Here is a 20,736-nt window from a genome sequence, read left to right as displayed (position 1 = left end):
CATTTGGCCAAAACTTCATTCAATTCATTATTCCAATAAAAGTCGAGATATTTATTTTTAGGTAGTCATTGTGTGTGCCGATGCAAAAATCGGATAAAAACCGACAGAATACATTGTGGTATTTTCGGGCAGCGAGAAGGCACACAAATATTTTACGGACATCCCAAGGTGCACGATACCTTCTCGTTCGCATTTCATAACTCCCTGGTCATATTCCTAATTCAGGTTTCTGGCCCACATCCTATGCCGCTCCACTGGGAAATGGGCGGGAAAGGACGAAAAGGACATCAAGAGAGACAACAAAGAGGCACTTTAAGTGAAACTAAACAGCCATGCAAGTGACGTTGTCGGATTGCGGTTGCCGGCAGGGAAAACGACCCGAGGAAAGGATTGTGTGCTGGATGGCCGAGTGTCCTGGCTGCGAGTCCTGGCCGGGTGTCCTTGCCGTGGCTGGCAGTTGGCCGTGTTGTCGGCTTGGGCAATACAAATTAAAATTAATGATGCACTCACAGCGGCTCAACGGCGGGCAAGGCCACATAAAAACTACTTTACATGCGGGTACACGATGTCGCAAAGGCTAAGCTGTCCCACCTGGCCAAAACGGGGGGATTCACCTAATTTAATGCAGAAATTGCCATCACCCCCCCACTCAACCTCCGTTTTGCAGGGCATTTTATCTCGTTCTTGCTAAATGCTTGCGGTTTCCACACCAGACACAAAAGCACGAGGACATGGCAGGGATCCTGCAGAACAGGGATCCTGGCTGAAATTCAGGGGCGCTGGGCAACCACTTCAATTTATTTTTGACCAACATATGGCAGCCGGAACACGGAGAATGTAGGGGGGCGTCAAAAAGAGGGGCACTCGTGTACCTAGAAGGTATATTCGACAGGTGCAGCAGGTGTCGCTATAAGAAAGCTGTCACTACGTTAGATTTAAGTATCTCATAACTAAGTATAATATAACTTTAAGAATATTTTTTTGAAAGCATAAAAATTGCAATACAAGGTGCTAATAGTATGCAGTAACATATATTTTCCCAATTTTTATAACACTTACTATTATTGTAGGGTGAAAACGTAGCCATATTCGTTGAGCTTTTCAGGTGCTTTGTTATTTCTATAAATAGCGAAACAGGTTGAAAGGGAAACCTGGTCGTCCTCGTAGTCCTCGTCCTCGTCCTTTTCAGCCAACTAGTTAGTTCGGGAATTGGGCAGAAACACGGCCAGCAACATTGTTGCCTGCCTTTCCTTTATGTTGTTGCTGTTCAGCTTTGTTTAGCTGGCGTTTCGCTTCCTTTTTTGTCCAAACAAAGGTGTGGTGTGTGTGTTTGTTAGCGAGTGTGCGAAAACGTTTTAGTGCTTTCCACTTTTGATTATTGTTTTTAAACAACAATTTTCTTTTCATCAGCATTTCAATTAGGTGCAACGCCGCCTGGCGCCATTTAAGCGGGAATTTCCACAGCAGAGTGGGCGTGGCGTGTGGTGGTCGGCCAGGAAAAACCTTTTACACGCCCCGATGCCTTCCAATTTCAAGTGCTTTGGCACTGCGACAAAGTAAATTAATCCATTAGAGCGCCGGCTTCTGCTTCGGTTTTCTGCTGCATTCTGCATGCAGCATTCTTATTTTTGCCGCTTTTTGCTGAACTTTTTAATTTCTATTTTTCCTTTCAGCTTCACGTGACCTGGCGATGGCTTCAGTGGAAAGTGGGCGGGCGGAAAAACCTGACCGAAGGCAGCTTCCATCTTCAACAGCTTACACTTCAATTAAGTTTTTCCCTGGGACGTCATTTGGCCATTTGCCGCAGAGCTGACTTCTTCGCCAGCAATTTGGCAGCAATTATTGAAGCTTTGCCAATGCCAGGACTCAGGTCCTGCGGAGTGGGGGGAGTCAGGAGTCAGACAATTTAGTCTACAATATAAATAAATTGCAACCGACCAACTTTCCATGGCGGACATGGGAAAATTTGCACTCGAAGCTGCTACAAAAAGCTATCGCATATACACGGCCCATTTTGCAACAGTATTTTCCATAATTATACTTGTATTTCCACGTCATTTTAGTGAGAGGGGGCAAAGTGGGTCAAGTACTTAATATTAAACCCCCGCGGGCGACCCACCATTTAGGGCTAATTTCGTTTTCCAAGTGATATATATTTCTGCGTCTCGCATATTAAAGTAGGCACAGTGGTATATAAGAAAATGGCTTACAACTTTAAACACAAGTTTCATGCTTTTAAAACCTATTATTGCATATATATAACATACATATATACTTGACTAGCTATTTCTGCATTCCAATTATGTAAAATCATTGCCTGCGGCATGGATTAATATTCAATTTACACAAAGCTTCTGAGACCCACTATCCACTGTGCCCCAAGAAGCCTGTTTTATATGCATTCATATGCATAAATAAAACCAAATAAAAATATAACCCAAGCTGCGAGTGTGTTGACAGCCAACAAGAACAAGGAGACAATATTCGAGCTTGCTTTGTATTTTTGTTGGGAGACGAGTGTATCTCGCACATTATGCAAATTATTTGCACGAGTTTTCAATTTTGGTAAAACGCTTTTGGGCATTATTAAGACTCTGGGCAGAGGCAGCAATCTTTCCTTGTCTGGAAATATGATTAAAATCGTATTTTGAGTTCCAGTGAGAGGGCGAAATTCTCCAGAGATCGTGACTCACATGATTATCCTTGCTGTGAGCAGACACAAATTGAGTTATGCCTCGGAGAAATTCATACATGTATGGAAATAAGCTTGTGAACTGGGGATTAGAAGGATCCCCCAGCAGTGCCGCATGGCTTTGATAACAACACTTCGCCGGGGATGGTTGCAGGCCATTTTGCAGTCTCAAGTAAACACTGCCAGCAACTTATTCACTTTTGTGTTTTCCCCCAAAAATAAACTGCGGCCAAAGGATGCGGATGATCCGCTGCCAGCCAGCCTCGTCCTGTCTGCCAGTTGCGTCTACCATTGCGTCCCAGTCCGTCCAGACTGCTGGCCTTTTCAGCAGCCAAATGAGCCACTGACAGCAAACGGAAAAATTCCCCTCGCTGCTGTGGGTTTCCCTTCCCCTCTCCCGCACCGTCAAGTTGGATACATCGCTCGTCCGCCGCAAAAATAACAAAATTGTGTGCGGTTAACTGCAAGGATTTTCCAGCTTTCCCCCACCGAGGACTCCGATGTTGGTCGGTCATTACGAAAGCGTTAGGAAGCAGCAAACTTGCGGCCAGATAACTTTTCTTTGTGCCAGAACAGATTTTAATGATGTGGCTGGGATATGTTTCTGAAGAACTTGTAAATTATTTTTTGCCAATATAAAACATCTTACAACGAAAGCTATCTGTGTAGCAAAGATGATTCATTTAAGTTGGTGGAAGTCTTTAAGATTCGCAAAGGAAAGCCGTAATTTAATTAGCAGATGATCTGCGATCTTTTCATGTGAAGCACTCAACGTTTAATCCGCTGTACAAATACCTATTAATGTCTGGATGCCAATACGAAGTAAATACGTTTTAAGCAGATTACTGTAGCTATCTCAATGGCACATAATCCTTTTTGGGCAGCAAGCAATTCGATTTAATTGCCTGTACGACAACAATGTCCATTATGAACGGAAATTACGTAAGCACGATAACCATAACCACGTAAGCGCATCCACGTCTCACGTGTCGCCGGCAACAGCGCCACGTAATCGCCAGCAACTGCCTACCGATTGGGACGATGGGCGGTGGGCTGTGGGCTGTGGGCGTGGCACCTACACTTCCGACTTCCGGGTGGCAAAAAATTAATATGGCTGGCATATGGTGTACACGATTTTAATGGGCGACATGACGAGGAACAGGCAGCATCGGGCGACTAACAATAGACATGACAAGCGACTGAGGAAGCGGCGGCAGATGTTGGATGAAGTGCCACTCCCACTTCCTCCAGTTATGTGCCGCCCCCCGTTATGGGCTCTAATGTTCCATCAACATGTGCTGCTATTACTGGTAATCACCAACAGGCCTGTTTGTCGGCAAGTTGTATAATGCAACATAATGGTTGCCTACTTTGAAGAAACGGAAGCAATTTCAAAGGCTGAAAATATGTAAATATAAAGTATTATGGTTAATAACAATTTCATTTAATTACGCAAACTTTCGTTAAATCGGAAAGATGATATATCGTTCTTCCTTTAAGCGTATAAATCAACAGGCACTTTAAATCAACAAACGGGAAGCAATCAAGCAGTCTTTGGCAAATATTCGAAAACAGATATATTTGTTGATTTAAAGTCATAGCGCTTTTTATGGTCAGTTTTTTAAAAGTGTACAGCGTATAAATAATAAATTCATAAACTAAAAAACAGGTTATTAATTTATAGTGAAAGCATATTAATTTCCATGTTAATGCGTCTGTGTCGAATTCCCCACCAAAAGGCTAGTTATTCCAGCCTGATCCCTGGACCATTACGCATACGCACTGTGTGCTGTGTACGCCATTAACGGCCATTTCACATTTCCTGCTATCGAATTTCCGGTTGGGGAGTTTCCCAAACAAACCAGGCCAAACAAACCGAATGCGAGCCATTGAAGATGCTCACGTTCGTGTTGATTGCACAAAGCCCTCCGGCAAGGCAGTTGGCAGTTTACAAGAAACAAATTAATGTTTTTTTCCTTGGCTCAATGATTACGCCGATAAGTTCGGTTTTTTACGCAGCCTTCAAGTTGTTTTTCCTGCCAGATGAAAAGTAAACAAGATGGCGGCGGCGGTGGCGGTGGAGGTGCAGGAAAATGCTTGGCGCGTGTCTGCCGCAAAAATTGCCGGAAATTTGTTTGAGCTTTAAATTACAAATCATTATCGATGCGCATTATAAATACTCGCCCTCTCAAAAAGGAACCGGACAACTTGGCGATTTCCCACTGCCAACGGCACTTTGTAAAATCACTTTGAATAATATTGCATTTTGGGCTCGGGCCTATGGCTGCTTGTGTGTGTGTCTTTGTTCCTTTGAGCAGATTAATTTCCGGCATTTACACTTAATTCCCCAGTTTCTGGCTAAGACCCAGTCTCGGAGAATCGATGCAATCAGCTAAGGAGCAATTTACCAACATGTCAACGGATGGACGGCAATCGAAGTAGCCGCAGTCGGGGAATTCGGGGGAATCCTGGGGAGGAAAGCTTTAGATTTGCACACATTACCACTCAATCTTCATATAGCCAGTGTCTATGATATGCAGGATTTGAAGCTCCCTTTTGCCGGCTGGGCCAAATCCCTTGGCCAGGACCTCGGCATGCACATGATGTCCACATGGCCGCAAAGATTTATTTACAATTGTGTTGAGACATAATTCCTTTTGATCGATTGCGGGACCAACGCTCCCCAGGGATGTGGATGTGGATGCGGACGTGGATGCGAACGTGGACGTGGATAGGGCTATGGATGTGACTGTGGATGTGGCTGTGGAGCTTTGTGGTCAGTTGTAAGTGATGATTCTTTTGGCCCGTCCTTTGTCTTGGCTGCATTTCGTTGGGCGCCATTTTCCCTGGAGAAAAGAGGAGAATGTCGAGAGCAGGCAGAATTATTTGCGCAATTTATGTGGCTTTGATTTCATTGGCTAGATGTATACTCGTAGTACGGCTCGGGCAAGGGGCAATTTATGGTAACTTGATAATTTGTGTTAGCATTTGCCAACAGTTCAAAGGACTCGTGGCCGCAAGCCATTTATTTGCCGGACATGTGGCACTACTACCACTACTGCCAAACGTCGTTACAATAAGCAAATTGCACCCCAGAGTGGCAATGGAATATCACTGAAAATCAGGGAGTAAGGAGCAAGTGCAAAATGGAATTCAAAATAGGAATTATAAAAAAATGCTTCTTGTATTGCAGTATGGGTTTCTATGATTTTTGGAGCAACCACACAGACAATCATGTGCATTGTCATGCTGCAAAATAGGATAAACATTTCCAGAAGTTCTATGATAACTTCAACCTGTGCAACTCCTCAAGTGGATGATTGGCATGCCCTGTAATAATGACGGCAACTGCTCAACTATAAATGCCAGCCCTCAGCCCATTCAGCACTTTCTGCAATTGAAAAGCAGTTGGAGCAGGCCGACTCATTCATCAAAAATGTGCACTTAACACATGGCAGAGGCAGCCTCGGCTTTCCCAGGCAGCATTGAGCATTGCTGCCTCATTCTTGGGTAATGCACATAAATCCTTAGAGTGCGCACTTAACTCCTTTTTATGCTGCGACAAAGTACATTTACTAATGACCAAGTCAAACAATGGCCACGGCCAAGACGCAGCGGGCGAAATTGGAGATGGGAAATGGCAGTCCCGGCAGTCCTGGTAGTCCTGGCAGTCCTGTATATCCTGGCAGCAGACTGGTTAGAAGTGAGTGTGTCGTGACTTCAGCGGGGAGCAGAAGGATTGGCCCACGAAGTAGCAATTTACGCGCTCAAGACGGCGGCAAGCGGCAAGATGGTGACAAAGCACGCAAAACGGAACAGCAGTTGTTGCCCCACAGGGATGAAGAGGGGGGAAAATTGTCAGAAGGCTTGGGAAAATGCAGAGGGAAATTCTAGGGGGGCCAAGTGGAGGAGCACTGAGCTGCAAGTGTCGGCAGCGGCTGCATGTTAATTGCTGCAGCGACGACAGCAACAACTGCAAACAGTGGGAAAGCGTGTCTAAATAGCGTAAATTCGCACAGACACACACCTCCTCCACACAGCCAAAGGGGAAAATCTAGCTGCGTATTGTGTGTGGAAATTGAAAAGCGAGTTGGAAATCTGCCAGGAAGTGCAGGACATCTTACACACCCTATTTGATATATAAATTATGGCGGATTAGCGGCTGTTGGCATTGGGCTAATTGCTTTACCTGCAGATTATTCTTGAATGGAAAAGAAACTAAGGAACTACGAAAATGATTTATTTTCATGCTAAGAAAATTATTGAGAGTTTTGGAAATGCAATACCAAACTGTTGCATACACCTAGACAGTTAATTCAAACTACTTGTTACACGTTTATCAACGCGCTTCGGTTGATGTGCAAATCCGATGTGATGTCATAGTCCTTGGGATTCATGGGGCGTACTGCGGAACACTAGGTGTCACTTGTTAGACTGCTAATCCGCGACAGTGTGCGCTCAACAGGATATCAGGCGGAAAAGGACAAAGAGCGCTGCATACGCACAGGCTGGAAATGCAAATTTCCCTTTGGCTGGCTGGCAGTTTAAAATGTTGATGAAGTAATTAGTTTAATATGCGAAATGCCCCTGACGCAACGTGGGCGGAGTGGGGCGTGGCACATAGGAGAGTGTAATTGAAAATACTCACAATTCTGGGCAAAAAGGGAGCAAGGGCAAAGTCGGTGCTTGGGCATTGTGAAACTTTTGCCATTTATTAAATTTGCCACACGAACAGCGCAGCGAATTCTACCAAGGCAACTCTATGTGGGCAATGTTTAATTATTTGTGCGCACATGAAGTTAAAGCTGTTACAAATTGTGCCAGCCCATTCCGGCTATCAGTTTCCCTAACAAATTTCAATTAAGATAAGACTGGTTGTGAAAATTAGAAGGAATAATTTATTTTTATGTCAGCGATTTCCCTTCGAAATTGAATCTGAGAAGAGCTCTGCTTCTGGAGGCCCAGCAAAAGTTTTGCCTTTTGAACCAAAGTTGGCAGTTGGTTGTCAGTAATGTATTTGGCTCAAACTTGTACAAAATATTATACATTTTGATTTACACGAAAGCACAGTTTTCTTTCCATTCAGCAGCGGCTTTTGGTTTCAGTTACGTTTGTGCATCAATACTTTAGCATAATTAGTTTTCGAGTTGAGTGCAATGAGTGTGAGTCACTTCCAGCACTACCAGGACTATGTGGACAGCTTCATAACCATCCAGGACACTCGCTACTTGGCCAACAAGGAGACGCAGAGGAACCTGATCCAGAATGCCTGCGGCAAGAATTGCCTGGGCAATCTGCTCACCCGCGAGCAATTCCACAATCGCAAGGAGAAAGAGTTGCTCCTGCTGAAGCCGAGGGGATTGCGAGGACTTCAACTTTTCGGCGACTACTTGAACAACAACGATGAGGTGCTGCAACAGTTTGCCATTCGCGAGAAAAAGCTGCTCGAAAAGCAGATTTCGGTAAGGAAACTGTCATCTATATGTGCAGTAAAATGGATGAACTAGTATCATTGATAGACTGTCGTCTACCTAATGATGCGTTCGAAGAAGGGCCTGGAGATCTCCAGCTTCCTGGACCTGGAGCAGAGTCTGCGGGAGTCGCGATGCGAGAATTCGCCGAGCTACGTGGACTGGCGGGGCATTTTCGAGGGCAGGCTGAAGCTGAGGCCATCGAAGTTGCATCTCAGCTACTTTGACTGGCACCAGAATCGCGTGTCCTTCAACAACAGCGACAACTTCCGGGTGATGAACCAGCGGGTCCACAGTCTGCTGCTGCAACATATGGGCGACCACAAAATATTCTGCGTGAACGCCTCCTGCGACTGCGAGCACTCGAAAAATGTCGGCAGCAAAACGTATTTCTCGCCCATTTATGGTTATGTCATATTCTTCGACCACATAATCAGGCGCATTAATTAGCGTTGGCTTTAAAGTGTCAATAAACGTAATCGTGGTTAAATGAAATGTGCAAATAAATCGAAACGAGGGCGCATTTGTCGCTGACAGCTAACGTAAATTGCTTTTCATATCTTATCGGTACTGCTTCTGGTTCTGGTTGTGGTTCTGGGTCTGGGTCTGGATGTGGCGTGGCCGCAGTTTTTGATGGACGTTTCGAGGTCCTTCCGCCCAGCGAGTCCTGCATCCATCAGGCGGCGGAAATTACCCGAGCTTTATGCCACTTTGTTCAGTTTATCGCTGTCGGGGAACTTCAATTGCATAAATCTATTAACTGTCGCCGGGCGGAATGTGGGCCTGTTTGCGCCTCCAACTTGGCCAATATGTTTATGTTTGCGCACTTGCCATTGTTGGCCAACTTGCTTGTTTGGGCCAGCTTATGACGCTTTGTTAATTTCCCCAACAGTGTGTCTGTTTAATTGGCCTTTCCACTCATGCACATTAACTTGGCCAAGATTTACCTAGGGTTTCTGCTACACTTATACCTTTACTACAAATTCTACATACTGGTAGTTAATGAGTTGGAATATTAGGCAGTCTTAATAAAAATTATATGATTGCAATTAAGCCTCTGTGTGCTATTCGCAAAAGCAAATCGAAATAAATAATAAATGTGGCTAAACTATGATTTAAATGCCATGTGCAGAGGCACTGCAATTTAATTTGCATATACAATTAGCTGCTAATTTACAACTTGTAGTCTCCACCGGGCCGTGGCTAAGTTTCGCCCAGAAACAATTCAATTAAAATATACATTAAATGCTGCAGCCTCAGCTGCATTTGCCCAGCCAGAGAGCAGGTGCAAACGGAGGGTCCTGGGCAGCAAGGATAAGTAATACTCCGCCCACTGGCACGAAAGTCCAAATAAATATTTGCTCGGCTTCCCTTAGTCAAGTCCACAGAGCCGTGAGTTGCTCCATGTGTCCTTGTACTCCATTAAGATATGGCAAATTTGTTACCCCCCCAAAAACACAAACAGAAGGATAGAAATTCCCTTCGGCTGGCATTGAGATTGCATTTTACGGGCCAAATAAATTTCATACGATATAAACTACCAATTTGCCGCCAGACTGCATTTTCAAGACCAAAAGCCCCTTCTGCCAACCAGCCTATATATTTTGATTAACGAATGGGGAAAATGTGTAATTTACAGTTGAAAAACGTGAAAATAAATGTGTTGTATTTTCCACACCGTGTTTCTGCAATTGTTTTGACAAATTTCACCGATGATCATCGAGCCAATCAGCCGTACACAATTTAGACGTTCGACCAACTCAGTCAAGTGGTTTTCATTTAATATTGTGAAATCCAATGTATAAATTATGAATAAACATAGAGTCTGCTTGTGGCCAATTTAATTGGGCAAATGGCAAACAATAATGAAAATGAATAATTTAAGAGCTGCTGGATTTAATGTCAAAGAGCTCATGGTTATTCAAATGAAAGTGTGCACTTTACAATTGCCCAAAGTCATTCTGAGCGTATTTTGAAGTATTCTCTCTGGTTCCATTAGTTTTTGAATAAACACATTTTTTAAGATTTTTTATCAACTAAAATATATAATTTTTATCTATTTTTTCGAATATATATATTTCAAAGAAAACGTGCAAATTGAATACATTTTCAGGGTGCCTAATGAGCATGCAGATCCTGTGTGCGTTGACTTGCCGTCAATTTGATTGGATTTATGCCTGACCTGTGGGTCACACAAGCCGACAAATAATTTATGAGCTGACCCACTAAACTGGCCGCCTGCCGGGCCATATGTTTCATTTGTTATTGCTGGCTGGGCACAAAGAATATAATATTTCATAAGGTCGTAAGCTGTCGCAAAAGATGGCTAATAAATAATTTAGGCACTCAAGATTGGACATCTGGCGAAGTTACGTGCGAGGCCAGAACCCTTTCAATCCCCCGAAAATAAATACATAAAATGCCGCCATAAAGAAAACATCAACGGCCGGAAGACGGGAAAATAAAGTGAGGACTGAGCGAAGGGCATATTAAATTAAGCTGCATGCCGCAAATGCCAAGAGGTCCTTTCAAAAGGCAAAGGCCCCCTTTCCAGTGCAGGCAAAATACAACAATCGTAAAATGTGACCAATAATGAAAATAATCATGAAATGAATTAAATGAAATGTTGCGCAGCAAATGAAATTTTTGTTCCACTTCCTGTCTGCCTCCAGTTGCTTTTCACGGTTCCCGGCTGCCATAATGAAAAAAGCGGAAAGTTCGCGGCAAGGTGGCACGAACTTGTGTTAAAATAAAGAGAAGAGAGTGTTGCATAGACAAAGTTACAGTTAAGTTACACGAAAAAGAAACAAGTTAGTAAAATTAGATAATATAGACTGATTTAATGTTAAATATTGATTACAGTTCCTAATGCAGCACGATTAATTCAATAGTTTTGAGTGGCAGCACACTCTATTGCATAGACAGTATATAATATAATAATATATCTTTAGTATTTGTACATTCGTATTGATTTTGAAGTCTTACGAGTCCACTTCCATTGAAAACTCCATAATTCGACGAAGCCAAGGCAACAGAACTGGTAATGAAATTCATCAAACAAAATCAGAGTACGCTCAATGGAAGTTGAGTTGAATGCAGTTTTGGAATAATACGCATACGTCATGTATGCAATTGTGCAGCTCGTATTAAAGTTTCATTCAATTGGCAAACAAAACCAGCACGAAGAATGGCATGCGAAATAAGCCAAATTTATGGGCCAAACAAAGGCTTATAAACCACAAATCAAAATGCAATACAATGCGCCAAACTGGCAGCAACACCAACAACAGCAACAACAATTGCGCCAACAGCAGAATGTATCAAGTTAAAAGCAATTGTGAATTTTCTAACTGAAGTCATATTGTCTATACATTTATCAAATGTCTGTCTGTGTTTCAGTTTGTGTTTTGGCGGATGCCATAAATAAAACCCAGCCAGAAGATAGACACGAAAAGTGGGGAGTCTTGAGTCGGAAATTGTTTCGCAACGTGGGAAATGTTTGATTTATGTCCCTTCAGCCAGTGACCTCCCATGGGAATAGCAATGAGAATGGGTCGGAAAAGACACAAAACTCAGAGAGCAGTTGTAAAATGTGTAATTGATGATGTGGCAGCAGGGACATAAAAAGGAAAACAGAATGCGAACGAAGGGCTTATGGGCTTCCGTCTAAATATGGTATTAATGCCTGGATTTTGTTGACATTTTCGACAAAACATGTACAAACTGCGCCAGCAAAGCGAACCAACTCCCGAGCCGTCCTTCTGCATGATAAGTGCATTTCGAGTGCAGGACACGAACAGCGTGACAACATGCAAAGCGGGTGAAAAGGGTGGACAGGATGGGCAGCCAACTAAGTCAAACGGAAACGGAAACTGCATGCAAAAAGAAGAGGAGCAGCGGCGGTGACGGCGGAGGAGGGAGAAGAGATAGGAAATGTAATGTTGACCATTTGGCAAGCAGCACGAAAAGTCATTTTGTTCAGCTGCAAGGAAGGATCCGACACGGAACACCTTGCTTGTTATCCTGGCAAATATTTCCACCCGACACAAAAGCATATTATCTAAGCGGCGAGGGGATGGTCCTTTCCTAGTCCTTCCAGCGAAAAATTCCCATTTGAAGCTTAACAAATTGATTTTTTAGTTGGAATTCCTGCCCCGCAGTCGCCACGTTGCATGACAGTTGCTCATAGAAGAACTGGCGCACACATTTTTCTGGAGTGATATATGCAACCTTTGGTGGCGTCGCCTTCATTGCTTAATGCACTGGAAACTGAAAAGCATTTACCCACCACCCCTTCAACATCCCACCGACTCCTTGGGGACTTTGGGCTGGCGCCATTGTTTGCTCTACACTTTTCGGGGGGCATAAATAAATTTTCATTAATTTATGTGCAGGCGACGACGCTCAACGGCAGTCTCATAATGTGCGGCATAAGTTTGCGCCCCAAAAAAGCTGAGGAGGCAGTGCAAACATTATGGCCACGACGGGTGCATCCTGCATCCTGCAGCCTGGAGTCCCGAAACGTCGCCGGATATTAAGATGAATCTTTCGCCTGATATACAGCCAACTGTGGAATAGCTAATGAAGCCGGCAAAAGCCATGAAAAGCCCGAGAAAACGGCCAACCACCAAAATATTGCCTTGCATTTTATGCAGCAGTTGCAGCCATTTTTAGACTCTAAGCGGTGTCACTTGCTCTCAATTCCCGATGGACTGGGCGCACTTTATTGTTGATTTTATGCATTCATTCCATTTGAATGCCCTCCCCAGGGAGTTAATTAATTTTTGCATTCTTAATTTTCTATAGCAGGCCATCGAATTAAAGCCAACTTACGAGCTGCCAAACAGGCGACCGCAGCAGCAACAAAAAGGGCGGAGTTACTGCAGTAAAAACAGAAACCGAATCAGAGGCAGCAAATGTTCATCATTTTCCAGAAATAACTCACTTTACGGCACAATTAGGTGCATCGCACCTCGGCAAAAAATATAACAGTGGATGCAAATAGGCTTAAAACTACTCATAATGAAATAATTAAATTCAAAACATGCATTAAATGTTACATAAAAAGGTTTATGGCATATCAATAGACATCTTTGGAAATCCCAGTGATTTTTAATTTATCTTCATCTTGCAGTTTTAAGAACAATGTATAAGGTTTCTGAATCAAGCCAGTTGCTGTGATTTAAAAAAAAAAGGGCTGCGCGAAAAACTTCATGTGGTTTGCTGTGCTGCGGATCCATTCCTGTGTGGTTTGTGGTGCCAGGACTTCCGCAGGGAGGTCCTTTGGGGGTGGAAGCGCCACACCACTGTTGACATTGTTCCATTTGCACTCGATATGCGGAGACGTGAACATGCGCTTTTGTTTTTCGCTCTGTAATTGTTTCGTTTAACAACTTTTAATTGAATATTTCAGGCGGCCGCCGTCAGCGTGTTTATTCAATCACAAAATGCAACGGCAGCGCATTGATCAATTGTTTACACGGCTTAAGTAAATAAATGCATTTAAGCCGAGAACCGAGAGCCGTGCCACGGGATTACCCGCGTTAATTGCGCAAAAAAGCGGCCACTACGGAGACATTAACTGCGACAAACGGCCAAATCGGATGGAAAAAGAAGGCCAGAAGACCAGAAGACCAAAAGACCAGAAGTGAAAGCCGCTTTCCGTCCGGGCCAGAAATCGATGGAGCTCGGTAAATGGAGCCGGACAGACGGTGGCGGTGTTGGCCATTGGCGCCATTGTTTATTAGTTTTAATAAAGCCATAAAAGGGCCTACAGTACAATCCACACAAACCTACACGCGTGGACAAATAAACTTTGACACTAAGCGCTTTGGCAAATGACCCACCGCTTTTTTTTATGGCCAACATCGTTACTTTGCTTTGACACCCTGGACGTTCAGAGGTCAAAACACACTCAAAGGCACAATGAAAGTTGACAATGTGACACTGATTGCATCGCACGCTTAATTTAAATGAACAGCAAATTAATGACAATGCCAAATAAAGCATTATGTGAACTGCCAGTTAATCACGCTATTAGAAAATGTAATGATAAATACTGTAACCTATTTGAAGTGCAAGAATGTCCATTAAATCCTTATGCATTTTCTAAAATGTGAAGTAACCTGTAGGTCTATAACCCGTTTCTTATTTCTTATTTCTCATATCAGAAATTCCATTGCCATTGCTAAACCTTTGGGCAAAGCCAAATAAAACGAACAACGCGGCAGTGCAACTTTTATTTGCCTGTCTGTATATAGCGGCATGTGATGGTGGAATATGGCGCTTTATGTGCAGGGCTCTGTGTGTTTTTGGGGGCATTTTGTTGACAATATTGTTTACAATTCAAGGGCCGCGGGACGGTGCCACACCCATATACCCACACTATTTGCATGCACATACGTATAGTACATTGTTGTATATGACCAGTGCCAAATAAAAGCCGAAAAATATATTGCGTATACGCCGCAGTGGCCGCAATGGATGTAACAATGATCGGTTAGCCGAAAGAGCTGCGAACGATGGCTTACTCTGCGATGCAAACGAGGGAGGCCACGTAATAAAGCCCTTCAAAATATGGGAGCTCTGGGTTGGCTCATTGTTTAAGTTGCCCCATGGAAATATGGCGTTATTTAAATATCTTTTAAAGTCAAATCTGTACTGAAAAACACCCCTATAATCTTCCTTTCAATACCAAATCAGCAAGGCAAGATGTGAGCACCTTGCTGGCTTTAGGCACCACTGATTCGCTCCAATTCTTGAAAGAGCCAGCTTCATTTAAATTTCAACCAAGAGCTGTGGGCTTATGCCGTTGCCTTGGCACTGACACCCAAGATATGTGTGTATCTACACACATAGTGTAGCTGGGTACTATATGGTCGCTGGCTGTGGCAGATATACGATGTGTGTACACACCTGCTGCGGTGACATTTTACGGCTTTTCTTTGTTAATTTCATTTGAGGCATTTAAAATGTGCACCGCCGCCGAAGCCGAAGCTGATGCTGAGTCTGAGGCTGACAACTAAATACACAAGCAGTCTTTCCCTTCCTTATCATCATCAACTCACCACGCCCACGCCCACCGCCCACCGCCTACTTCCTCCTATGAACGTGCCGAAAGTTGTGCTCAGCCAGTCTTTTGGCAACTTTTTTAATGACTTCGCCCCACAAGCCGCAGCACAATGGCACAAAGTCGCTGCTCGCGTGCCCGAATATTTAACCGCAAACGACGAGACGTCAAAATTAATTAGAAATAAAATTAGTTTTTAATGCCAAAGTGACTTCGCTGCTGTGTATCTGTGTGTGCCTGCGTGTCTGTGTATTTTTGTGTGTGTCTGTGGTTCCGCCGCTGTGTGCGTGAGGCTTAGAGAGCTGTAAAATATACTTTGACAGCGGGTAAAAAGGGAAAAAAGAAGTAAAAAAACACATACCGAGAAGAAAAGGAAGACGAAATTCTTGTCAAAACTTTGGGCGATGAAAAGTTTTAGTCTTTCTGTGTTATGTGCGGATGGGTTAGGGCAGGAAATGATTTAATCTGGCCAAGTTTCGCTATTACTTTATGTGGGGGAGAGCGTAAAAGACGTTGCAACTAATAAGTTTAAGTGATGTCATTAATTTTCGATACAAACTTTTTATTCTCAGCTGATATCGATTGAAGGGAATCCGCCATCTACAATGTTAAAAGGAATAAAGTTAAAAGGTAGTAACTCTTTATTTGCTGCCTGCAGCCTGTTCTAATTCTAATGAAAATAGTAGCAGAATATCACTTGCTGTTGCGCACACAAACAAACAGAAGCTTCACTGTACAGTGTCTCCTGCCTAGCAGCGCCCATGTAAAGTCAACTTAAAGCTGAAAAGCAAACTCTCAGCCGGAAAACCAACGATGTGCATGTGAAGTGGGGCTAAGACAAACGGGCAAAAAGCCAGGAGACAGAAGAACAGGCTGACAAGCAGTCAGAAAGCCAGTTGGAGATGCTCAGGAAGGACGCAAAGTGGAGAAGTGTTGGAGCAGGCACAGAAGGCGGGGACAGGGGGCGGTGGGAGGGGCCACACAGCGACAAATCATCAGGCAAATCCGCAAAAGTGCACTTCAGTTGCCTGTCGCCCATCATCGCAGTGCAAAGCCAAAAGACGCTGATGACGTTGAGTATTATGAACGGAATGATGACAACTGGAACCACAACAACTGCCACTGCAGCTACAACTACAACTAACGAAGGCGGGTACGCGAATGAGCTGCACTGAAAGAAAACGCCCCTCAGACATCTCAATACATTTATTTCTCCCTTTGGCCACTGCTGAAGGTAATGTCAAACTTCTTCTTTCGGTGTAGAAACGAGTGGAAAATAGTGGAAATGAGTGGTGCAAAAAGTTGGGTTACTCCAGCTCCTCTCCAGACTCCATGGCTCCATGGCACATCCGTCGCCGTCTGTCACGGCATTATTGAAAGGTGAACAACTTCGTCAGGAAGTATTCCTCTATAGCGTTTCGAGGGGCGGCGTTTGTTCTGCTGACACAAAAAATCAACGCATGGAAAGTAGGACAAGTGTCAAAATCACTTAAGTGCGAATGCAACGACAAATAAAAAGAAAGCGATGCCAGTGCTGAAAAAAAGGACGCAGAACCGCAGGAGGTGGAGGTGGGTGCCTTGTAGGATGATGAAAGGGTCTGGAAGACAGGAAGAGAGCGCCACCTACAAGGATGCGGATGAAGGGCAGGCGGCGAAAGGATACGGATTTAAGTGGGGGAACAATGGCTGGGAGCTGCGGGTGGCAAGATGGCCAGCTCAAGTTGCTTCGTGCCACTTAGTTATGCTCCAAACTTATGTACAGCAAAAATCATGATGATGCCTCTGGAATAGTCCTTCATTTATAACTACTTACCTTTTAGGTCGTATTTTATAGATTCAAACCTTACAGAGCTGCCTCATAAAACACAACCCTTTAGAGAACGACACGAGCTGCCTATAAAATGTATTTCTTTGTGGTTTCCGTTTACTTATCTCCACCAGAAATAACCCAGAAACGCGCCCCACAACCCAAAAGAGTATAATAAGTAAAATAATTTATGATACAGAGGAATGCGAGATCCGCACACACACAAATATGTACGTCGCTGAAAGTTTTTCGTTCCTGCCATGTAATTACGAACGCATTCTTTTCACAGTCATTAAAAATGACAAATTCCGGGCACAACAGCAAAGTAGGACGACCCAAGCCGGCAAAATGAGACAGTTAAATGGAAGGAGGTGGGCATGCGAATCCCTGGCAGTCCGGCGAAGGAGAAATATGCTCTTCTGCAGTTCACGGGCTTAATCGCATTCATAAAACTCGGTTTTACGACTTTTCAAGCACAACACAACAAAAAAAGGTTTTAATGTGTAACATTTTCGCGCCCCGGAGGCGTGGCATATCCCACCCCCCGGGAGAGAGAGTTAAATATGAAAGAGATTCCATAAGTCGAAATTAATGTGCAACATCGCGAAGTTGCGAACGCGACACCTGAAGTACATCTGTTCCCCCAAAGGAGCAATTACCAAGTGATTACGTCCTTAGCGATTAAGAGAAGGAAAAGTTAAGCGATATACAGGGAAGTTGGTGATATCAATTCATTCTTATTTTAAGGCAGTACTGCAAACAGTTTAGATACATTAACATTGCTTAAATATGGGAGTTCTTTTAAGTAAAAAGTAATTGGAAAAACATTAATATAACATATTTTATTAGCTTCTGCAATTGAGTTGTTTTAAAAGGTTCTGCTAATACTTTTTCAATTTATTTGATTGCAACATCGAGGTTTTAGTGCCAATTTCACTGCCAGTGATTTCGGTGCAGGGCATAAACCAAAATTTTAATTAAATTTCGAGGCTTTGGGCTATACAGAAAGCCCATGTGTGCTCGAATAGGCAAAAGGGCCGGCACAAAAAATGTCGAAATTCAAAATGCAAAATGCAAAACCCCAACCAAGTCCGGCATTCGGCATACACACATATTTGCCAGATGCAGCAGCTGCAGATATTACAAAGGCAATAGCAGAAATAAAAAGAATGCAAGCGATTTGGGGGCATATCCAAAATCGATATCGGCTGGAGTTCTACCAATTAGCCGGCAAAACAATGCCAGCTGGCCTGAATAAAGCAGGCGGTAAAAGTAAACCGAACGTGAGTTATCCCCACATGCGGCGCACTCACCTGTACAAAGCTATCGAGCACTTGAAGCTGAAAGCCGAATCCTTTTGTTCCACTGACAGGCGCCTGGAACATAGAGCTACAAATCCTCACACACACACACTCCACACACACACAGGTCCATACATACCCGCATCGAAAATGCGTTTCCATTAACTTTTTCGGTTCGAGATCAACGAAGCGCATGAAGATGTCAAAATGCACTTTTGCCCCCATTCACGCAAGACGTAAAGTATTAGGTTGTTCACTCCAGTAAAAAACCTAAAAGTTGCAAGCAATATTTGAGTACATTTTTAGCCTTAAAGGGACTTTTACATTTAAACAAATTGGACTGCCTTTAGCAGTATAGCTGTCTTGCCAGTAAACCAATCGCACAAAAGGATCAAGAGTCGCCTTTGCTCGCGTCATACGCTGCGTATGAGTAATATTTAGCGTCACGCGTTCCGAGTGCTTAGAAAGCCATGCTTGATATATCCGTCAAAGCAACAGCATCCTGGCTAAGGATAACAGCAATAATGGCTGCAGGCAGGCATGAAAATCAGTGAGTTCTTGGTCCCGATGCTCTTTTTCCTCTTTTTCGTATTGTTGTTGGCAAATTAATGGAACACAGTGCTCACATTTTCATGTCAGCGAGCAAAGCGAGTGTTTGCCTTTTATTTGCCCCTAATGAAAGGGCTTTGTGAAAATTGTAGTGCATTCTCCAGAGCTTTCATTGCTTTTAATTGTTACATGCTCTTTAAACCCTTTATTGAACCTAATTAAAAGAGGAAATCAAACTTGGTTGTAATAAATTTAAATATTACTCCAGATTTGTTCAGCAACTTCCACTGAATTTTCTTTAAAGTTGCTTGCCATTTTGTTATTTATTGAAGCAATGTAGAAAGTTTTGTTTTCCCTGGCCAAAAGAAATCTCGACGGTGCGTCTAAACCTTTTTGCGTGCGCCAAGTTTTTCGGCTTTTAGCTCAGTCTCAAAGGCATCCCAACTCCTGTTTTTTAGCTCCCAGCTCTGGTAACTTCATCACGAAAAGGCACGTGCTGCTGGAAAGGTGCACTGTAAAGAATTTGTTGGCTTTCCACTAAGCAACTTAATAGGTATTAGAAATATGTTCGTCTATGTTTTGTAGGGGTAGGACTGCCCAGATTGCCATTAAAATTGGACTGAATCTATATTTATATATTAATTTGTTAAATTTGACTTATTTCTGCTGCACTACCTTAAAGTACTAGATGTTTTCGAATTGACAAACCATTTCGTTGTTCATTTTTCACTGAGAGGGGAGCACTTTCCCAGAGGGGAGCACTCGTTGACATTGATTTGGGTCTCGCAAGAGAGCGGCCCCAGCGAAAGTAACCCATTTATTTACTTTAAGTTGGCCGCTCTTGCAGGCTCATTTATACTTGTATGTGTGCACATACATATATGTATGTATATGTTTTTTGGAGCACTGTTGTTGTTGTTATTGTTGTTTTTTGGGTCGCAGTGCGGTGCAATCCTCATCTTCGCCTTGCTTAATAAGCAGCTTACAACATCGCGCAGTCAGTTTGTCACTCATTTTGCTTCATCATGCAGTAAGTGTGTCAATGTAACAAGCCAGAACCCTCGGCATTTCCCCGCTTTCCACCGCTTTTCCACTTTTCCCGCCCACTCTCACCCCACTGTCCGCTGTGTATTTGCGCTGCTGCTTAGTGCAAAACTTGTCATTTGCAATTTCAGCGTTTTTTCCCTCCCCCACATTTATGTTTATTTGCACACACAGACAGTTGGGAGATGGGCAACTCATGCATATTTCACATGCAAATGCGTCCGCCACCCCCTTTACCCCCCCTCCCTCGACCATCGGTGCTGAGGTTATATGCAAACTAAGTGCTTGTAAATGGTTTTATGCTTAGCCTCAGCATTGTGGGCGGGGCTCCCCAAAAAGTATGCTACAAAAAATGCCTGCAATATAACAGTGATGTTTAAGCTCTACCTCATATTACTTTATATATATTTGGTGAACCAAAATTATTATTTTTATTCGAATTTACAAATCGTAGAATTTGTTGAATATACATAAAGCCTTTTTATATTTATTTTTCGAGTTCCTATGCAGTTAATCGCAAGTGATTGTATTTTATGGCTCAGCCCGGAAAAACATCACATTTTTTACACCTTGAAAAGGGTTGAAAAGCCCTTTTTCGAAACTGTCAGCAAATATTTTCAGCCGCAGAAGCAGCCGCCTAAGTAAACAAATTAATTTGCGGATGCAGAAAAGTACGTGATCTTATATTTGCCCTTCTGCTGCCGCTTAAAAAGGATTATGTGCTCGAGATTTTTACGAGACTCGCTTTATTTTTTTCGCCGAGTCTTCTTTTTAATTAAAAAGTTATATGCCTTAAAGCTGGT

General features: G+C 43.2%; 1 protein-coding gene across 1 annotated transcript; it reads left to right on the top strand.

Moving 5' to 3' along the window:
- The first annotated feature begins 7,704 nt into the window (after positions 1–7,704).
- Positions 7,705–8,677, top strand: LOC122626485 (cilia- and flagella-associated protein 299). The gene is made up of 2 exons (XM_043806762.1): positions 7,705–8,154; positions 8,212–8,677. Exons 1-2 carry the CDS (start codon positions 7,849–7,851, stop codon positions 8,611–8,613), a joined length of 708 nt encoding a protein of 235 aa, XP_043662697.1. The 5' UTR covers positions 7,705–7,848; the 3' UTR covers positions 8,614–8,677.
- Positions 8,678–20,736: the final 12,059 nt, after the last annotated feature.

Source organism: Drosophila teissieri, chromosome 2L (genome assembly GCF_016746235.2).
Source record: "Drosophila teissieri strain GT53w chromosome 2L, Prin_Dtei_1.1, whole genome shotgun sequence".
Taxonomy (NCBI): Eukaryota; Metazoa; Arthropoda; class Insecta; order Diptera; family Drosophilidae; genus Drosophila; species Drosophila teissieri.
Note: the sequence above shows the minus strand (reverse complement) of the source record. Positions and strands in the feature narration are given on the sequence as shown.

Excerpts from the sequence above, each read along its gene's own strand:
- LOC122626485 (XM_043806762.1), top strand. The coding sequence starts at position 7,849 with ATGAGTGTGAGTCACTTCCAGCACTACCAGGACTATGTGGACAGCTTC. Across the intron at positions 8,155-8,211 it reads TGCTCGAAAAGCAGATTTCG|ACTGTCGTCTACCTAATGAT; the intron begins GTAAGGAAACTG and ends TATCATTGATAG.